Source organism: Electrophorus electricus, chromosome 13, assembly GCF_013358815.1.
Source record: "Electrophorus electricus isolate fEleEle1 chromosome 13, fEleEle1.pri, whole genome shotgun sequence".
Taxonomy (NCBI): Eukaryota; Metazoa; Chordata; class Actinopteri; order Gymnotiformes; family Gymnotidae; genus Electrophorus; species Electrophorus electricus.
This window is the reverse complement of record NC_049547.1, coordinates 327,528-343,564: the sequence shown is the minus strand read 5'-3', so window position 1 is coordinate 343,564 and position 16,037 is coordinate 327,528. Positions and strand designations below refer to the sequence as shown.

Below are 16,037 nucleotides of genomic sequence, written 5' to 3'. Positions count from 1 at the left end.
TTGTAATGATGTGTCCACCAAACCTGCCTTGTGCAAGATGATTAGACCTTCTTTTGTACTGTCAGGAGAAACGACATGTCCGACAAGGCAAATAATCACTTAATTACTGATTGTGTGTGTGTCTCCTTTGTAATCATAACAGGAAACCAGTGGAGCTTTATCAACAATAGTCTCCAGTCTCAGAACACCAGCAGGTCGACCAAAGGCAACAGCAGCTTAGACCGCCTGTACTCACGCAAGATCCGCAAACAGCTGGTGCATCATAAACAGGTACACGTGCTCTGAACAGCTGAGCCAGCACTGACCCAGGCTCTAGTACAGCCTCTAGAGAGAGTGCAATGTTTGTTATAGCTGCCACCAGTTTGAAAGAGTTGGCATTTGATTTGTGTGGTTGCTTGTTGTAGTTTATTGTTGGATGGATGGATCAGTTGAACAGAAGGAAATTAAGTTATTACATTTCCTAGATGTAATTTCAGGGACATAGGCCATAGCAGTGTGGTGGATGTGCTCTAAGCAGGAAGAGTCTGTGTGTGTGTGTGTGTTGTCTCCTCTCTGCAGCAGCTGAATTTACTGAAGGCAAAACAAAAGGCCCTGGTGGAGCAGATCGAAAAGGAGAAGGTCCAAAGTAACAAGGGCTCTTCCTACAAGCTGCTGGTGGAGCAGGCCAAGCTCAAACAGGCCACATCCAAGGTGATCCCGCTGACCCCGCCTAGCCGGCTGGCGTTATTTCACATTTATTCATTTTGTGTCCCTGTTTTGTTCATGACTCCTTTATGAATGTTTTGGTTTGGTTTTACTCTTAGTTGTTTGGAGGATGTATTCTTTTGTCCCAACTACAGAGTATATCGTTTATAGCTCACTCTGTTCTGTTTACAATATGCAGTGTGATGTTGATGGTGCATCATTGATTTTCTGCCACCTGTCAGCTGAGTAGGTCTTTTAACTACAGCTGCTACCTTAGAAGCCCTCTGTCCCCTTCACATCCTCGTACCTCTGTCCTCCCACAGCACTTTAAAGACCTGATCCGTCTGCGGCGCACGGCAGAGTGGCCGCGCTCATCGCTGGACTCGGAAACGACGGCATCGGCGTCGGCGGTGAAGGAGACCCCAGAGGTGGAGCCACTGCCTTTCACACTGGCACACGAGCGCTGCATCTGCGTAGCACAGAAACTCGTCCTCTTCCTCCTCTCCATGGACTTCACCTGCCATGCAGACCTGCTCCTCTTTGTATGCAAGGTACACACCTGACATCTGGCAGAGTAGTGGTGCAGTGACGAGCACCTGCTCGTGTGCTCAGTGGTAGGAACTGGTACCAGTTAACAGTGTTAGGGCTTAAGGGCAAAATCCATTTAGAGTTCAGATTGTTTAAATAAATGTAAAAGTGGACTTCAGGTTACAGTTCAGATGCTGAAAGAGTGTTTTTGCCTTTTATAAATTAAAGTGACAAACCTTTGAGCCACTTGTACTGTGACCGGTCAGCTTGGTAAACATGGCAGCTTCATACCTCAGTAAGCCCCTTAACCCGAAATGATTAGCTCAGAAATGGAAAATGTTTCACCTGGAAAACCTTCGACAAACCTAAGTAAGATTTAGAGATTAAGACGTTTTCTGAAGCTGAGACAGCCAAGTGGGAACATCTGCCAAACCCACCTGACGACCTTCCAACTCAGCGAGCATCTCTGGTCTGTGGCCCCAGGTGCTGGCAAGGATAGCCAACGCCACACGGCCCACAATCCACCTGTGCGAGGTGGTGTCGGAGCAACAGCTGGAGAGGGTCCTTCTCCTGCTGGTGGGGACGGACTTCAACCGCGGGGACATCAGCTGGGGCGGGGCCTGGGCCCAGTACTCCCTCACCTGTATGCTGCAGGATATCCTGGCAGGTATGGTGCGGGAGAGGGTGGAGCTTCAACAGCTGTGTTCTTAAATGTCCTTTAATGCAGTAATTCTGTGTCTGTCTCTCGTCACCCTCAGGCGAGCTGCTGTCTCCAGTGGGTCTGGACGGGTTGGAGGAGGGTGCGGTCAGCGAGGAACCTGGCCCCGCCTCCTCCTCAGGGGGGGCGGACTCTGATGACTCCCTTCCTCAGGCCACACCCCTCACGCTGGTGGAGACCATCGATGAGCCTTTAGGCCCTGATCTCATCGCAGGTACTCCCGGGACCTCCTCCGCTTTCCAAAGTGCGTTGGTAACCCCGCCTGAAACCACCCTGCGCGCGCACACACACACACACACAAAGTTTTTCCATTTTAAATGTCTTTTCTTACGCAACTTTGTTTTCTCCTCCCCATCCCTCTCCTATAGAGCTGCATGTTGTAACTTTTGATTGACATTGATCATTGGTTGAGTGCATCCAAGTTTGTCAATAAGGACTGTAGCAGTGTGCATAACAGTGCGCATGACTCACACCACACACACACACACACACACACACCACATCAGCACACATGTTCTCCCTTTGTCGGGTGGTGCCTGCCGTTGTGTAGGTCCCCTGTCCTACAGGAAGTGTGTCGTGGCCTTAAAATTGCCCAGTGACTTGCTAAAGAAGGCTGCTGTGCTGTTGCTGCTCTTAGTGTGTTTGCTTGGCAATATTAAAGCTGTTTTCATTACCCGAAGGTGCCCCACCTCTGTCCTCTTTGGATAAAGATAAAGACATAGACTTTGACTTGCTACAGGACCTGATGGATGTTGATATTGATCCTTTAGATATTGATTTGGAAAAAGATCCGCTCGCCGCCAAAGTTTTTAAGGTATGGTGTGCATGACTCTTCTCTCCTTGACCTTTGCCCTCTCCCGCTGCACCCCCGTGTCTCCCTCTGTATACCTCCTCTCTCGTTCTTCTTACCTTTATTAATCTGTTCCTTCTCCACTCTGACCCAGTGTCTTTCCCAGTATAATGCCCCCTCCTACATCCTCTCCCCGCAGGGCATGATTCACTTCTTTTGATCTGTGGCTTTCTGTTTTGAATTCCGACGGTATAGGGCTGACCCCTGAAGAGCCGTGTAACTGGCGTAGTGTCTGCCTCTGTGCTTATACATGGTAAATGTTATTTGGCCCTTCAAAAAGAAAAACCTTGTTTGTTTGTTTTTGTCTGCGTCTCCTTCCCTCTCTCCCGCAGCCGATCAGCAGTACCTGGTACGATTACTGGGGTGCTGATTATGGCACGTACAGCTATAACCCTTACATCGGGGGTGCTGGCATACCCATCTCCAAACCCCCAGCCACGGTGGAGAAGCCTGGGTCTCAAAGCCTGTCGGTTTCTGTCTCCCAAGGTGTGAAACTCGAGCCATTATCCAAGGAGCGTCACACACACACAATGTGGATGGTTGATAAAAATCCAGTTAACAGACACAGATTATCGAAATATTCATTTGTTTATTTCATGTGTAAATCTAGTATTCACTGTGTATGTTTCATTGTATATTTAAATCATCTTTATCATTGATTGGAACTGTTGTGAAAGCAGAGTTCAGGTGAGGTTGTTGGACAGTTTGGTGTGACGTATTTAAAAGATGCGGCGTTGTTGTTTCTGTTCAGCTCTGGACGCTCGTCTGGAGGTGGGTCTAGAACAGCAGGCGGAGCTCATGCTAAAGATGATGGCCACCCTGGAGGCTGACGCCATTCTACAGGCCCTCACCTCCAACTTACCCGCAGGTGTCCACACACACACACACACACACACACACACACACACACACACACACACACACACACACTGCAAATTTCCCTCAGATTAATACAGTTTTATCAGTCTGTCCATCCCTGTATCTACCCACATATCTCCCTCCTCTCCACGACGAATGATCTCTGTAACAAAGACAGAGGGCAGTAACCAGACCCGGCTTTGAACCCGTGTCTTCCGGGGGACAAACGTGCTCGGACCCCCAGACCAACAAGCCAACACACACTCCATCTCCAGCATACTCATTCCAGCAGGATCCGTATGACCCTGTGAAACGGCAGGGGGACTCCTCCCCAGGGGATGGGTGAAGGAGATTTGATGATGATGATAACCCACGACTGCGTGCTCTTTTTCGCTGGCTTCTCCCCCGCTCCTCACGTTTCTCGTCCTCTCCCTCCAGTTCCCCAGGCTGCTAACGGTACAGACGACTCTCTTCTGCGGGGGCTGCACAGTTCCCCCCCGGCCTGTAGCCTGATGGTACAGCCCTCCTCCATCCCCATGCTGAGTGCCTGCTTCAACAAGCTCTTCTCTATGCTGCAGGTGCACCACGTGCAGGTACGCCCACCGCCTGTCCCAGCACGTCCTCCGCTCTGACCTGCTCACTGGGGACTGGTGCAGAGGCTACTGGTAGACCAGCACTGTTCACTGGTCCCAATCATACATTTTCATTTGGCCTCTTTAACTGACTGGTTTTGCATCGCTAAACTGCTCCCAGTGAGACACCTCTTACATTTGAGTTTATGTGCACTTAAGAACACACAAAGCGTTCAAGTGTTCATTGCTATGCTCTGTCTCTGTCTGTCTCACTCACGCGTGTGTGTGTGTGTAGCTGGAGTCTCTGCTACAGCTGTGGCTTACTCTCAGCCTGAACTCATCGTCCGGAGGCACTGAAGAGAGTGGCTCTGACATCTTTCTTTTCAATGCCAGCAGAATACCCACAATCCCTCTCAACCAAGGTCAGAGGTCATCCCACTATTCCAGCAGACCTTGCTGCAGCTGTCTTGGTTTGAGTCAGTGTTGTATCCCACACTGGGAAGAAATGTTCCCATTTGTGTGGACGTTCTTGAGCGGTATAACAGTGATATAGACCAAATTTTAGCAAAACAAAAGGTCATTGTTCTCAACCATCTTTATTAATGGTGTGTGTGTGTGTTCCTCAGCCTCTATCAGCAGCTTCCTGTCTGTACTGGCCTGGTATCCCAACACGTCTCTGCGTGCCTGGTGCCTGGTGCTACACAGTCTCACTCTCATGACCAACATGTCTGCTGTGGGTGAGTGTCCCCTGGTGGCCCTGCTGCCTCGTGGCCTGGAGCTCAGCTTTCTATGATGTGTGATTCAAGTGTGTGTGTGTGTGTGTGTGTGTGTGTGTGTGTGTGTGTGTGTGTGTGTGTCTCTCTCTGTGTGTGTGTGTCTCTCTCTGTGTGTGTGTGTCTCTCTCTGTGTGTGTGTGTGTCTCTCTCTGTGTGTGTGTGTGTCTCTCTCTGTGTGTGTGTGTGTGTCTCTCTCTGTGTGTGTGTGTCTCTCTCTGTGTGTCTCTCTCTGTGTGTGTGTGTGTGTGTCTCTCTCTCTGTGTGTGTGTGTGTGTGTGTCTCTCTCTCTGTGTGTGTGTGTCTCTGTGTGTGTGTGTGTCTCTCTGTGTGTGTCTCTCTGTGTGTGTCTCTCTGTGTGTGTCTCTCTGTGTGTGTCTCTGTGTGTGTGTGTGTCTCTGTGTGTGTGTCTCTGTGTGTGTGTCTCTGTGTGTGTGTCTCTGTGTGTGTGTCTCTCTGTGTGTGTCTCTCTGTGTGTGTGTGTCTCTCTGTGTGTGTGTGTGTCTCTCTGTGTGTGTGTGTGTCTCTCTGTGTGTGTGTGTGTCTCTGTGTGTGTGTGTGTGTGTGTGTCTCTCTGTGTGTGTGTGTGTGTCTCTCTCTGTGTGTGTGTGTCTCTGTGTGTGTGTCTCTCTCTCTGTGTCTGTGTGTGTAGGTGTTCATGAGAGTACAGCCCAACAGATGGTGTCAGACCCTACGCTTGTGCACGTGCTTGTGCGCTTTCTCTCTGGGAGCAACCCCCACGGCACCAGCCAGCACACCTCTCAGGTGGGTGTGACTCTATAAGGTCTTATACCTTTACCTACTTCGCCTACAGGTGTTATAGGCCGACTCCTACGCAACTTACTTCCTGTTGGTGTAATTTAAATGTCTCCCCGTCACAATATAAGGCTGAGGGAATGTGTTCAGATTATAGTGGAGTCTGAATACCCAGTGCGGCGTAACAGATGGTTGAGTGATGCGTGTACCTGTGCGTTTGTACGTCCAGGTGGGTCCCACTGCAACACAGGCTCTGCAGGAGTTCCTCACCAGGCTGCAGGTGCACCTGTCCTCCACCTGTCCACAGATGTTCAGCGACTTCCTGCTCAAGCTTGTGCACATCCTCTCCACCGAGCGGTACGCCGTCCTTATGTCTACTCACACAACACTGCGCTCTAACCTGTCTACTACAAACAAATAGGTGTGTGTTGAGTGTGAACGTTGACGTGGTTTGTGTCTCTCCCTCTTCAGGGGGCCCTTTCACTCGGCCCAGGGCCCTTTGGATGCCCAGGTGAAGCTTCTCGAGTTCACCCTGGAGCAGAACTTTGAGGTTGTGTCGGTCAGCACCATCACGGCAGTCATTGAGTCCGTTACGTTCCTGGTGCACCACTACATCACGTGCTCGGACAAGGTGGTGTCCCGGAGCGGCTCGGACAGCTCGGTGGGCGCCCGTGCCTGTTTCGGAGGCCTGTTCGCCAACATCATCCGTCCTGGCGACGCCAAGGCCGTGTGCGGAGAGACCACGCGGGACCAGCTGATGTTTGACCTCCTGAAGTTGGTCAACGCCCTGGTCATGCTGCCCCTCTCTGGCGACCGCGAGTTCAGCGGGCGCCTCCCCCCCACCGGCAGCGCCGCCTCCGATAGCGTGTCCGACGAGGAGAAGGTGTGCGGGAGCAAAGAGGGCGGGGCGTCGGGCACTGCCACACATCAAGGCCCTGCGGTGGGCGTGGCCGACCTGGTGCTGGCCAATCAGCAGATCATGAGTCAGATCCTTTCTGCCTTGGGGCAGTGCAATAGCAGCGCCATGGCGATGATTATTGGTACGTACCACAGCAAAGAATGAACTCTCTGGGCAGTAACGCCGCTGTCTTTAAGACCCTGTGGCTCTGTAGGTGCTCTTTTAGTACTGGAGCATTTCACCTGTGCTGCATGGCTGGTCCTTGTCTGCCTTTTTGGCAAAGCTCCTCCTTGCTCCGCCCACCCCTCCCTTGTCCCCTCCCCCTCCTGCAGGTGCCAGTGGGCTTCACCTCACCAAGCACGAGAACTTCCACGGTGGCCTGGACGCCATCTCTGTGGGTGACGGGCTGTTCACGATCCTCACCACGCTGAGCAAGCGCGCCACCTCTGTGCACGTCATGCTGCAGCCCATCCTCACCTACATGGCCTGTGGGTACATGGGCCGGCAGGTGAGACCGCTCACACGCGGGACGGGGGACACCGTCTCGCCTCACGCTCGGTGCAGGGGGAAACCGCCTCACCTTGTGCAGGGGCACACACACACACACACACACACACACACACACACACACACACACACACACACACAGAGAGTGTGTTTAAATGTGTGTGTGTTTGTGGTGTTTAGGGTTCTCTCTCCACCTGCCAGCTGTCTGAGCCGCTCCTCTGGTTCATCCTGAGGGTTCTGGACACCAGTGAGGCACTCAAAGCCTTCCACGACATGGGTACACACACACGCGCGCGCACACACACACACACACACACACACACACACACATACGTGTGTGTGTATATAGAGACACACGTACACATGTCTCACAGGTCTCTGGGTCTGTGTGTGTGGGTGCAGGTGGCGTTCAGCTGATCTGTAACAACATGGTGACGAGTACGCGTGCCATCGTCAACACGGCGCGCAGCATGGTGTCCACCATCATGAAGTTCCTGGACTCTGGACCCGGAAAAGCGGCCGACGGCAGCCTGAAGGCCCGTGTGCTCGCCTCTGAGCCAGACAACGCCGAGGGCCTCCACAACTTCGCCCCTCTAGGTACAGCCAGGGGGGAGTCAGGGGTCAGGGACGGGGGCTCGTGGTGGCTGGCGAGTGTGCGTGAGATGCTTTGAGCCTGCGCTTTTTGTCCCTTACTAGGCACCATCACTTCCAGCAGCCCCACGGCACAGCCGGCGGAGGTGCTGCTCCAGGCCACACCCCCTCACCGCCGTGCCCGCTCCGCAGCCTGGTCCTACATCTTCCTGCCGGAGGAGGCGTGGTGTGACCTCACCATCCACCTGCCCGCCGCCGTACTGCTGAAGGAGCTGCACATCCAGCCACACCTGGCCTCGCTCGCCAGTGAGACACACACACACACAAACACAATAACCTTATGTCAGGTCAATATCCAGCCCTCTAATAAAGGTGACGGTGTGTCCAGTATATTAAGTAAATGAGTTTTCTAGAACTTGGTTTCTCTCTCTGCGTCTCCACCCCCACACCCCACATGCAGCCTGCCCCTCCTCCGTGTCAGTGGAGATCAGTGCAGATGGTGTAAACATGCTCCCCCTGTCTGCGCCAGTGGTCACCAGCGGTCTGACCTACATCAAGATCCAGCTGGTGCGTGCGGAGGTGGCGTCTGCCGTGTGCCTACGTCTACATCGCCCACGGGACGCCAGCACGCTGGGCCTCTCTCAGGTCAAGCTGCTCGGCCTCACCGCCTTCGGCAACACGTCCTCGGCCACGGTCAACAACCCCTTCCTGCCCTCGGAGGACCAAGTCTCCAAAACGAGGTAGTCCCTCCCCGGCACAGCGGGACATTTGATCTCCTGAGTGTTGGGGATGAGCGACGCCGTCTGAAGGTTCTGAGGGTGCCTCCTCACTGTAGCTGTTAACCTCCACATTACTTTCAGTGCAGTTAGTCAATAATAAGACTGCAGACTGATAAGAAACCTCAGGACTTCAGACTGATGAGAGACCTCAGGACTTCAGGAGGCTACTTGCTGTTGTTGTCCCTCTTCTTTCAATATTTCCTTACCGTTCTCTTTCTCTCCCTCTCTCCCCTCTCTCTCCCCTCTCCCTCTCTCCCCTCTCTCTCTCTCTCTCTCTCTCTCTCTCCCCTCTCTCTCTCTATCCTCTCTCTCTCCCCTCTCTCTCCCTCTCTCTCCCCTCTCGTCAGTATTGGCTGGTTACGGCTGCTCCACCACTGTTTGACTCACGTGTCTGAGCTGGAAGTGATGATGGCGAGTGCGGCGGCTCCTACGGCCAACCTGCTGCAAACGTGTGCCGCTCTGCTCATGTCTCCGTATTGTGGCATGCACTCGCCCAACATTGAGGCCGTGCTCGTCAAGATTGGCCTGCAGTCTACGCGCATCGGCCTCAAGCTAATCGACATTCTGCTGCGCAACTGTGCCGCCTCCGGCACTGACCTCGCTAGTACGTGCCCCACCCCCAACTCCCACGCTCCACCCACCTGTTCTGACCGGCCTGCTCTGCTCCGCCCACAGAGGGCAGCATGAGTGTTGCGCAGGACTGAATTTGAAGTCCTACAGTGTCCAGGGACAGAAAGATGTTCATTATGAAACATGATGTCAACATTTGGCTATAGCTAACTGACCTGTTGGGGTACAGTGTTATTCAGGGAGGGGATTTTTATTTGGGTTTAAGGTAATACAGTGATATAGGGGTTAATTTAATCATACACAAGTGTAATCGTGTAAATTTACAATGGGATTATTTCTGGAATGAGACAAAGGCATGACTGTGAAGACCCACCTCAACGTTACCCCCAGATTAGACCGACAACCAGGACCTGATGTGATTAGTTAAGGGATGCGTGATGCCCACATCAGAAGTCATGAGTGTGTGTGTGTGTGTGTGGCAGATCTGAACAGCCCCCTGCTCTTTGGAAGGCTGAATGGCCTCTCCTCCGACTCCACCATAGACATCCTGTACCAGCTGGGCACTACCCAGGACCCAGGCACCAAGGACAGGTCAGTAACCTCCAGACCTGGGGTACCACAGCAGGTGGTCTGTGTGTTCATACTGGGCTCTAGTGTACTCGTAATGTCCATGTGCCTCTATAAGGCCTAACACTTTTAATGTGTGTGTGTGTGTGTGTGTGTGTGTGTGTGTGTGTGCTCCTCCCCAGGATCCAGGCACTCCTGCAGTGGGTGCATGACTCCTCGCAGGTGGCGGCCCTTAAGCGGAGCTCTATGGCGAGCTTCATGGTGCCCAGCGTGTCTCGTTCCTGTGAGTATGGACTCCTCATGCCGTCACCCTCACACCTGCACTGTGTGGCAGCTGTCCTGTGGCACAGCTACGAGATGCCCGTTGAATACGACCTGCCCGCACTGCTGAGCCGCGAGCTGTTTGAGTGAGTACACTCACGTGCTGCATACACCACACATCCTGCTGTCTGAGGCAATGCTGAACTTCCCAATAGGACTTAGGGGTGTCTTTTCATTTGTGGTTTTGTTATCCTGTGTGCGCGCTCAGCTTTAGCTTCTGCCTCTTAACCTCAAAACATGAAGTATTCTTCACTAGCAGTGCCCAGCTGAACCCTGAGCTCATTAGCCGACAGACACAAGCTCTTTGTGAACAAAGATTTTATTACGCTGGCCTAGTTCTCCACCCTCAGACCATCTTCCCAGTTTTGCACATCTGTCTTTGTCCATGTAGACATTCACTCTCTGGATGAGACGCATGTCTCATGGTAGGTGAGTGCTGTTAGGTACTGGTGTTGTGTTCAGCAGGGTGGATTCTGCTGTATAACTCGACCGTGACCCCCCTGTCCCCCAGGCTTCTGTATAACTGGTCCATGTCATTGCCGTGCAACATGGTGCTGAAGAAGGCAGTAGACAGCCTGCTGTGCTCCATCTGTCACATCCACCCCAACTACTTCTCCCTGCTCATGTCGTGGATGGGCCTGGTGGCGCCCCCTGCTGCCCAAACGCAGGCGCAGCGCCGTCTGGCCATGACGGACGACGGCAAGAAGCAGCACGAGCTCCGCGGAGCTGCGGCGCTGACGGACGACTCCAAGCACGCCCGTGGGCCCACTCCGGTGCCCCCCGCCCTGTCCGAGAGCCAGCTGGCCACGCTGGCAGCTGCCTCCCAGAGCCCTGGGGCCATCCGGCAGCTGCTGGAGTCGGGTTTGCCCGGACTGCTGGTGCGAGGCCTGGCTGCTCTCTGCTGCAGCCTGCTGGCCGGCGCCGACCTGCCCCTGCCCACCTGCGTGTCGGGGCAGTCCGAGCGCCGCCCGTCTCAGCACAACCATCCGGCTTCTGCCTTGGCGCCCTCGGCGTCGTCCTGGCCGGGCCGTCTGCCGCTGTGCCCCGAGCTGGCCGCTCCTGTGCTCCGGTTCCTCACGGAAGTGGGCAACAGTCACACGATGAAGGACTGGCTGGGCGGGGCCGAGGTCAACCCCCTTTGGACATCGCTGCTCTTCCTCCTGTGCCACTCCAGTGCCAGCGGGGTGGGCACGGGCGGGCACGGAACTTCTTCCAGCACGCCGGCAGGGACGAGGTTCTCGCTGGCATCTGCAGGGCGTAGCAGTGGGCTGACTACCCAGCAGAGGACGGCCATCGAGAACGCGACAGTGGCCTTCTTCCTACAGTGTATCTCCTGCCATCCCAACAACCAGAGACTCATGGCACAGGTGTGGGGGGTGTGGGGCTGTCCTTAAAACTGTTCATCCTACAGTCTGAATGATGGTGTGTGTTGTAGAGATTGATGCTATATGATGTAGGTTAACTAGTAAATGTGTATGACGTAGGTTAGTAAATTTTTAAAGGTTATTAATTGTCTTCTATCTGTTAAATTGTGTATTCTATCTCTTCAAATTAAGGAGTTTCAAGTTCAAGGCGACAGAGTTCTGAACTCCTAACTGTGTCCAGTTCTGAACTGAATTTCTGTGTTGGCTGTTTTTCCGGTAGGTCCTATGTGAGCTGTTCCAGTCTGCTCCACAGCGGGGCAACATTCCGGTCTCTGGGAATATCTCTGGCTTTATCCGACGTCTTTTCCTGCAACTGATGCTGGAGGACGAGAAGGTCACGGTCTTCCTACAGTCTCCTTGTCCGGTAAATGCACGTGCACACACACGCACGCGTGCGCACACCAACCATGCACATAGACTAACATGTTTAGCATCTTTTAGTGCCCTTATTGTTACCTTTTTAGCTGAAAGCATTTTTCCCTTTTTTGGGTGGGTGGAGGTGGAGGGGAGTTGGTTATTGTTTAAATTATGGATTAATTTTTCCCCCAATGGACAACATTGTTTCAGAGGAAAAGCAAAGGACTCCTCAGAGCTTAAATCTCCAGATGACCACTAGGGAGCAGCAGACAGACACCACAAACAGGTTCCTACAGGTCCCCACTGATCAAGGTGGAGCCTGTAGAATTTTAAGTCTTGAAGCAACATGCATATCTTTGTCCTTCTGCGTTAAGTCCCTTCTAACCTGCACTGTCTTCAAAAATCACCTCTGCCTGGACATTCAGGGGTCTGTCGGCAATACGACTGCGAGCTTTCACTCTCAGCCATGTGAGCAGTACTGAGTGACGCACTCCTGTGCCTTCACTCCAGATCTTGGCTCTCCTCCACCTGGAAGATTAGAAGGAGGCTAAATCACGGCTGTCCAGACATCCTCTTAGAATTTAATTTATTTATTGGTTTATTAATTTTCGTGCGTAATTGTGTAGGTCATTACTGTAGTAAATTACAGTCCAGTTTGGAGCTGGAGATGGGAGGGATCGTAAAAGTTAACATTTATACATTATTTAACGTCACACGGTCATCTTCTGATCCGAGTTACCGTCTCAGTGGCTGTCTCTGTGGCTTTGATGCAGCCTCAGAAAAACTTCTGTTTTAATATCACAGAGTAGATAAAAGATGGCAGTTCTATTGCTGCAACATTTATTTTACTTTTTACAGTTGCTTCTGTTTTTTAATTGTAAAGTTTATGATTCATAACTCCTAAAAAAGCACCTTACTTCTGTCTCTGAGGGCTTTAAGGGAAGGGGTGATGTCCTGACCTAGGTGTAGGTCTAGAGTCCAGGTGTCCAGCCGTGCTCCTGGAGGGACAGGTGTCCAGCAGCGTCCCCGGCTCAGCCGTGCCCGTCTGCCCTCCGGCTCTGTGGGTCTGCTATAGCAGTTATATGACCAGTGTCTTGGTATTGATGTGAACACGAACCCAGAGAAGTGTGTGAGCCAGGCAGGGGGAGCAGAGTGGGGTGGTGGACTCCTGTCTTAAAGAGACTTAAGAACTCCAGACAAACACCATTAAATCGATAGTGTTAATTTCTTCTGTCTGACAAAGACAACTGGTTGATGACCTCCAAGGGCGATACCATGCAACAGTTCCACAGATGTTCTTACGCGCTTTAACATAAAATCAATCGATTAAGATCTGTTGTTCAGATGTTTCAGTTCTCCGTCTCTCTGCTTTTTTATTTGTTTTGATGTGCTATGCAGCTTTATAAAGGCCGGATCAACGCCACCAGTCATGTGATCCAACACCCCATGTATGGAGCTGGACACAAGTTCCGCAAACTCCACCTGCCCATCTCAACCACGCTGGCCGAAGTACTGGACCGCGTCTCTGGTATAAACACCTGCTGACTACATACATACATGCATACGCACGGACACACAAACACACGCACTCTGAGTCTCTGTTCTACATGCTCTAGTTTGGTTTGGGAAGTGTAGTAGATGGTTGCTGCATGGCGTGTTTACCAAGGCCAGATGCACAGAGCGTGCGTGCGTGTGTGTGTGTGTGGGTGCGTGCGTGCGTGCGTGCGTGCGTGCGTGTGTGTGTGTGCGTGTCTTTAAGAGGGGTTATGATATATGATCAGTCTCCTGAGACCTTGAAAGTGGCAGATTGAGCCCAGTAGCCCTGTTTCTTGAGAAGGCCTCACACTTCATGAATACCACTGGTGTCCAGCACCGAACTGCTCAGGAATGCTACAGGAACCCTTTAATAACACGAAAGTAAAGCTTCACTAAACCTCAGACTCCACCTTAGTAAACAGTAATGCTAAATTAACCCTTTAATAACCTCAGTGTAAGACACACTCGGTACCATAAACACAGGAGCGCTGTGGTGGTCCTGAACCCAGTGACCTGGGGTACAGCCCTGCACCCGTCATATTCTTGCTTCCATTTTTTGTAAGAGAAGAGGGGCTACGCACAGGGAAGCAGAAATAACCTTCCACCTTCTCTACCCGTGTGGCAGACACTCCGAGCATCACGGCCAAGCTCCTTAATGAGCAGAAGGAAGACAAGGAGAAGAAAAACCACGAGGAGAAGGAGAAGATGAAAGCCGACAATGGTTTCCAGGACAACTACAGCGTGGTGGTGGCCTCAGGTGCTCGTTATGAACCACCTGCTCGTTAAGCAGTGCCTTGTTAACGTCAGGCCGGATGGGTGTGGAGCAGGATCCAAGAGCTCATCTCATACCATTCTAGTTTCAGACTGGTGAGTTTAGTTGATTGGACTTTGGGAGGAATGTGTCTTACTTTGAGAGGTGTGTGTGTGTGTGTGTGTGTGTGTCAGGGCTGAAGTCCCAGTCGAAGCGGGCTCTATCCACCCCTCCACGACCCCCCTCCAGGAGAGGCAGAGTGCTGAGTGATAAGCTGGCGTCGTCTTCAGGGGTCGACTCCTCCGCCAAGACCATCAGTGTGCCTGTCTTCCATCTCTATCACAAACTGCTACCAGGTAGACACACACACACACACACACACACACACACACACACACACACACAGACCAGTGTTCAGTCTTCTAGGTGTGTCTGTTACCAGGTGAACTGGCTCAATGATGCCCCCCCAACACTGTCAAGAGCACTTATCCGCGCTCATCTATTAATGACCTCTTCTGTGAACTTTCTCCCCCCCTCGCTCTCTCATTCTGATGGCGTGGTCTTTGATCCCTGTGGTGTCCAGACCTCTCTGCTTTTATTCCTCTATTCTGTTATCTATTCTAACATCTCTGATCTCTGTCATGAGTGAAGCGTGGTCACCTCTTAGTGTGCACTCTCACTCTCACACACACACGTGCATGCCTCCTCTGCACCTGCGGTGAGAGCTGACCTTTCTCCTCTCTCCTCCTAGGTCAGCCGTTGCCGGCGGAGATGACCTTGGCCCAGCTGCTCACCTTGCTCTATGACCGCAAGCTTCCTCAGGGCTACCGCTCCATTGACCTCACTGTCAAACTGGGGTCAAAGGTCATCTCTGACTCAGGTCTCTCCAAGACAGACTCCTTCAAAAGACTCCGCACAGAGAAAGGTAAAGGCCCAAGCAGAGACGCGCGCACACACACACATCATTTTTATCCAAAGCGACTTACAAGTATGACTGAGTACAACTTGAGTAATTGAGGGTTGAGGGTCTTACTCAGCGGCCCAACAGTGGCAATTTGGCAGTGGTGGGACTTGAACCAGCAACCTTCTGATTACAAGTCAGGTACCTTCACCACTGAAAGACCACTGAGCTACACGCTGCTCTAGTGGTTTCCAGAGACGCAAATCAGACCACAAACCACCTGTACATCAGTATGTTTAACACATTTGTCACAAAAATTCCCCTGTGTGTGGAGTCGGTGGGTTTGCTCAGAGTGGACCGGAGTGTTGGTCTCTGCTGGGGCGTGTAAACAGGTGTAGAGGGCGCGGGGCCGGAGGGACTCTGGCAGTGCTTTATTGGCTGGGCTCTGTTCATGAAGACTTGAGTCAGGGAACAGGGGTGTGCCTCTGGCTGACAGTCCGACAGCACAAGGACTCTCTTCTCCGTGGGCGTATCCTCAGGCATTACAGCACAGAGAGAAATGCCCCCTGGGATCTGAAGCTCTCCCATCTACCGCCAAACAAGTCCTGAACAGGCTGAGCAGGGTTTGGTCTGGAGCAGACTCAGGATTCTTGAACTGACCACTGTCTTTTTCATACAGCGCTATCTGTGTGTGTGCACGCGTCTGCGCTCGATAGCACAGAAGCACCTGTGAAATTTCAGATGCCTTCTGCTGTGGTGTTGTACACACACAACCCCCACAGCTCTCCCCTGTTGCCTCCTCTGCCAGGCGGGGGCGCCGACGAGCCCGTCTCGCTGCAGGCATTCGTCTTGCCCCTCATGCCCCTGTGTCTGAAGCGCAGCGAGGCAGTCGACCTCTGTGCTCATTTGGCCTCCGCTCTGCGGGGTGATGAGGCACATTACCCCAGACTCCTCCACCAGTTCACGCTCCAGTGGGTTGCACACACCACCCTGGTGCACAGTGAGGCGCTCCACAGCATTCAGTCCCAGATTCTAAAGGCCAAAGAAAAGTTCTCTCACAGCTGGACTAACGCAATTATTTTCTACATATTTCTGG

General features: G+C 52.5%; 1 protein-coding gene across 8 annotated transcripts in view; it reads left to right on the top strand.

Annotated features, from left to right (window-relative positions):
* Positions 1-16,037, top strand: part of birc6 (baculoviral IAP repeat containing 6) — an 87,631-nt gene that overhangs the window by 34,730 nt on the left and 36,864 nt on the right. For 4 of the 8 annotated variants that reach the window (XM_035532723.1, XM_035532726.1, XM_035532722.1 and 1 more), the window contains exons 33-60: positions 143-270; positions 559-690; positions 1,008-1,235; positions 1,696-1,879; positions 1,971-2,174; positions 2,611-2,744; positions 3,113-3,266; positions 3,532-3,648; positions 4,077-4,231; positions 4,506-4,632; positions 4,837-4,947; positions 5,636-5,748; positions 5,969-6,096; positions 6,211-6,779; positions 6,970-7,145; positions 7,325-7,421; positions 7,547-7,741; positions 7,841-8,041; positions 8,196-8,475; positions 8,862-9,118; positions 9,567-9,675; positions 9,834-10,058; positions 10,484-11,339; positions 11,617-11,760; positions 13,152-13,281; positions 13,915-14,046; positions 14,235-14,396; positions 14,792-14,965. In XM_035532723.1, coding sequence (XP_035388616.1) covers positions 143-270; positions 559-690; positions 1,008-1,235; positions 1,696-1,879; positions 1,971-2,174; positions 2,611-2,744; positions 3,113-3,266; positions 3,532-3,648; positions 4,077-4,231; positions 4,506-4,632; positions 4,837-4,947; positions 5,636-5,748; positions 5,969-6,096; positions 6,211-6,779; positions 6,970-7,145; positions 7,325-7,421; positions 7,547-7,741; positions 7,841-8,041; positions 8,196-8,475; positions 8,862-9,118; positions 9,567-9,675; positions 9,834-10,058; positions 10,484-11,339; positions 11,617-11,760; positions 13,152-13,281; positions 13,915-14,046; positions 14,235-14,396; positions 14,792-14,965 — 5,622 coding nt within the window. The remainder of the gene's footprint in view (positions 1-142; positions 271-558; positions 691-1,007; positions 1,236-1,695; positions 1,880-1,970; positions 2,175-2,610; positions 2,745-3,112; positions 3,267-3,531; positions 3,649-4,076; positions 4,232-4,505; positions 4,633-4,836; positions 4,948-5,635; positions 5,749-5,968; positions 6,097-6,210; positions 6,780-6,969; positions 7,146-7,324; positions 7,422-7,546; positions 7,742-7,840; positions 8,042-8,195; positions 8,476-8,861; positions 9,119-9,566; positions 9,676-9,833; positions 10,059-10,483; positions 11,340-11,616; positions 11,761-13,151; positions 13,282-13,914; positions 14,047-14,234; positions 14,397-14,791; positions 14,966-16,037) is intronic. The other 4 variants (XM_035532725.1, XM_035532724.1, XM_035532720.1 and 1 more) reach the window with 3 other exon arrangements.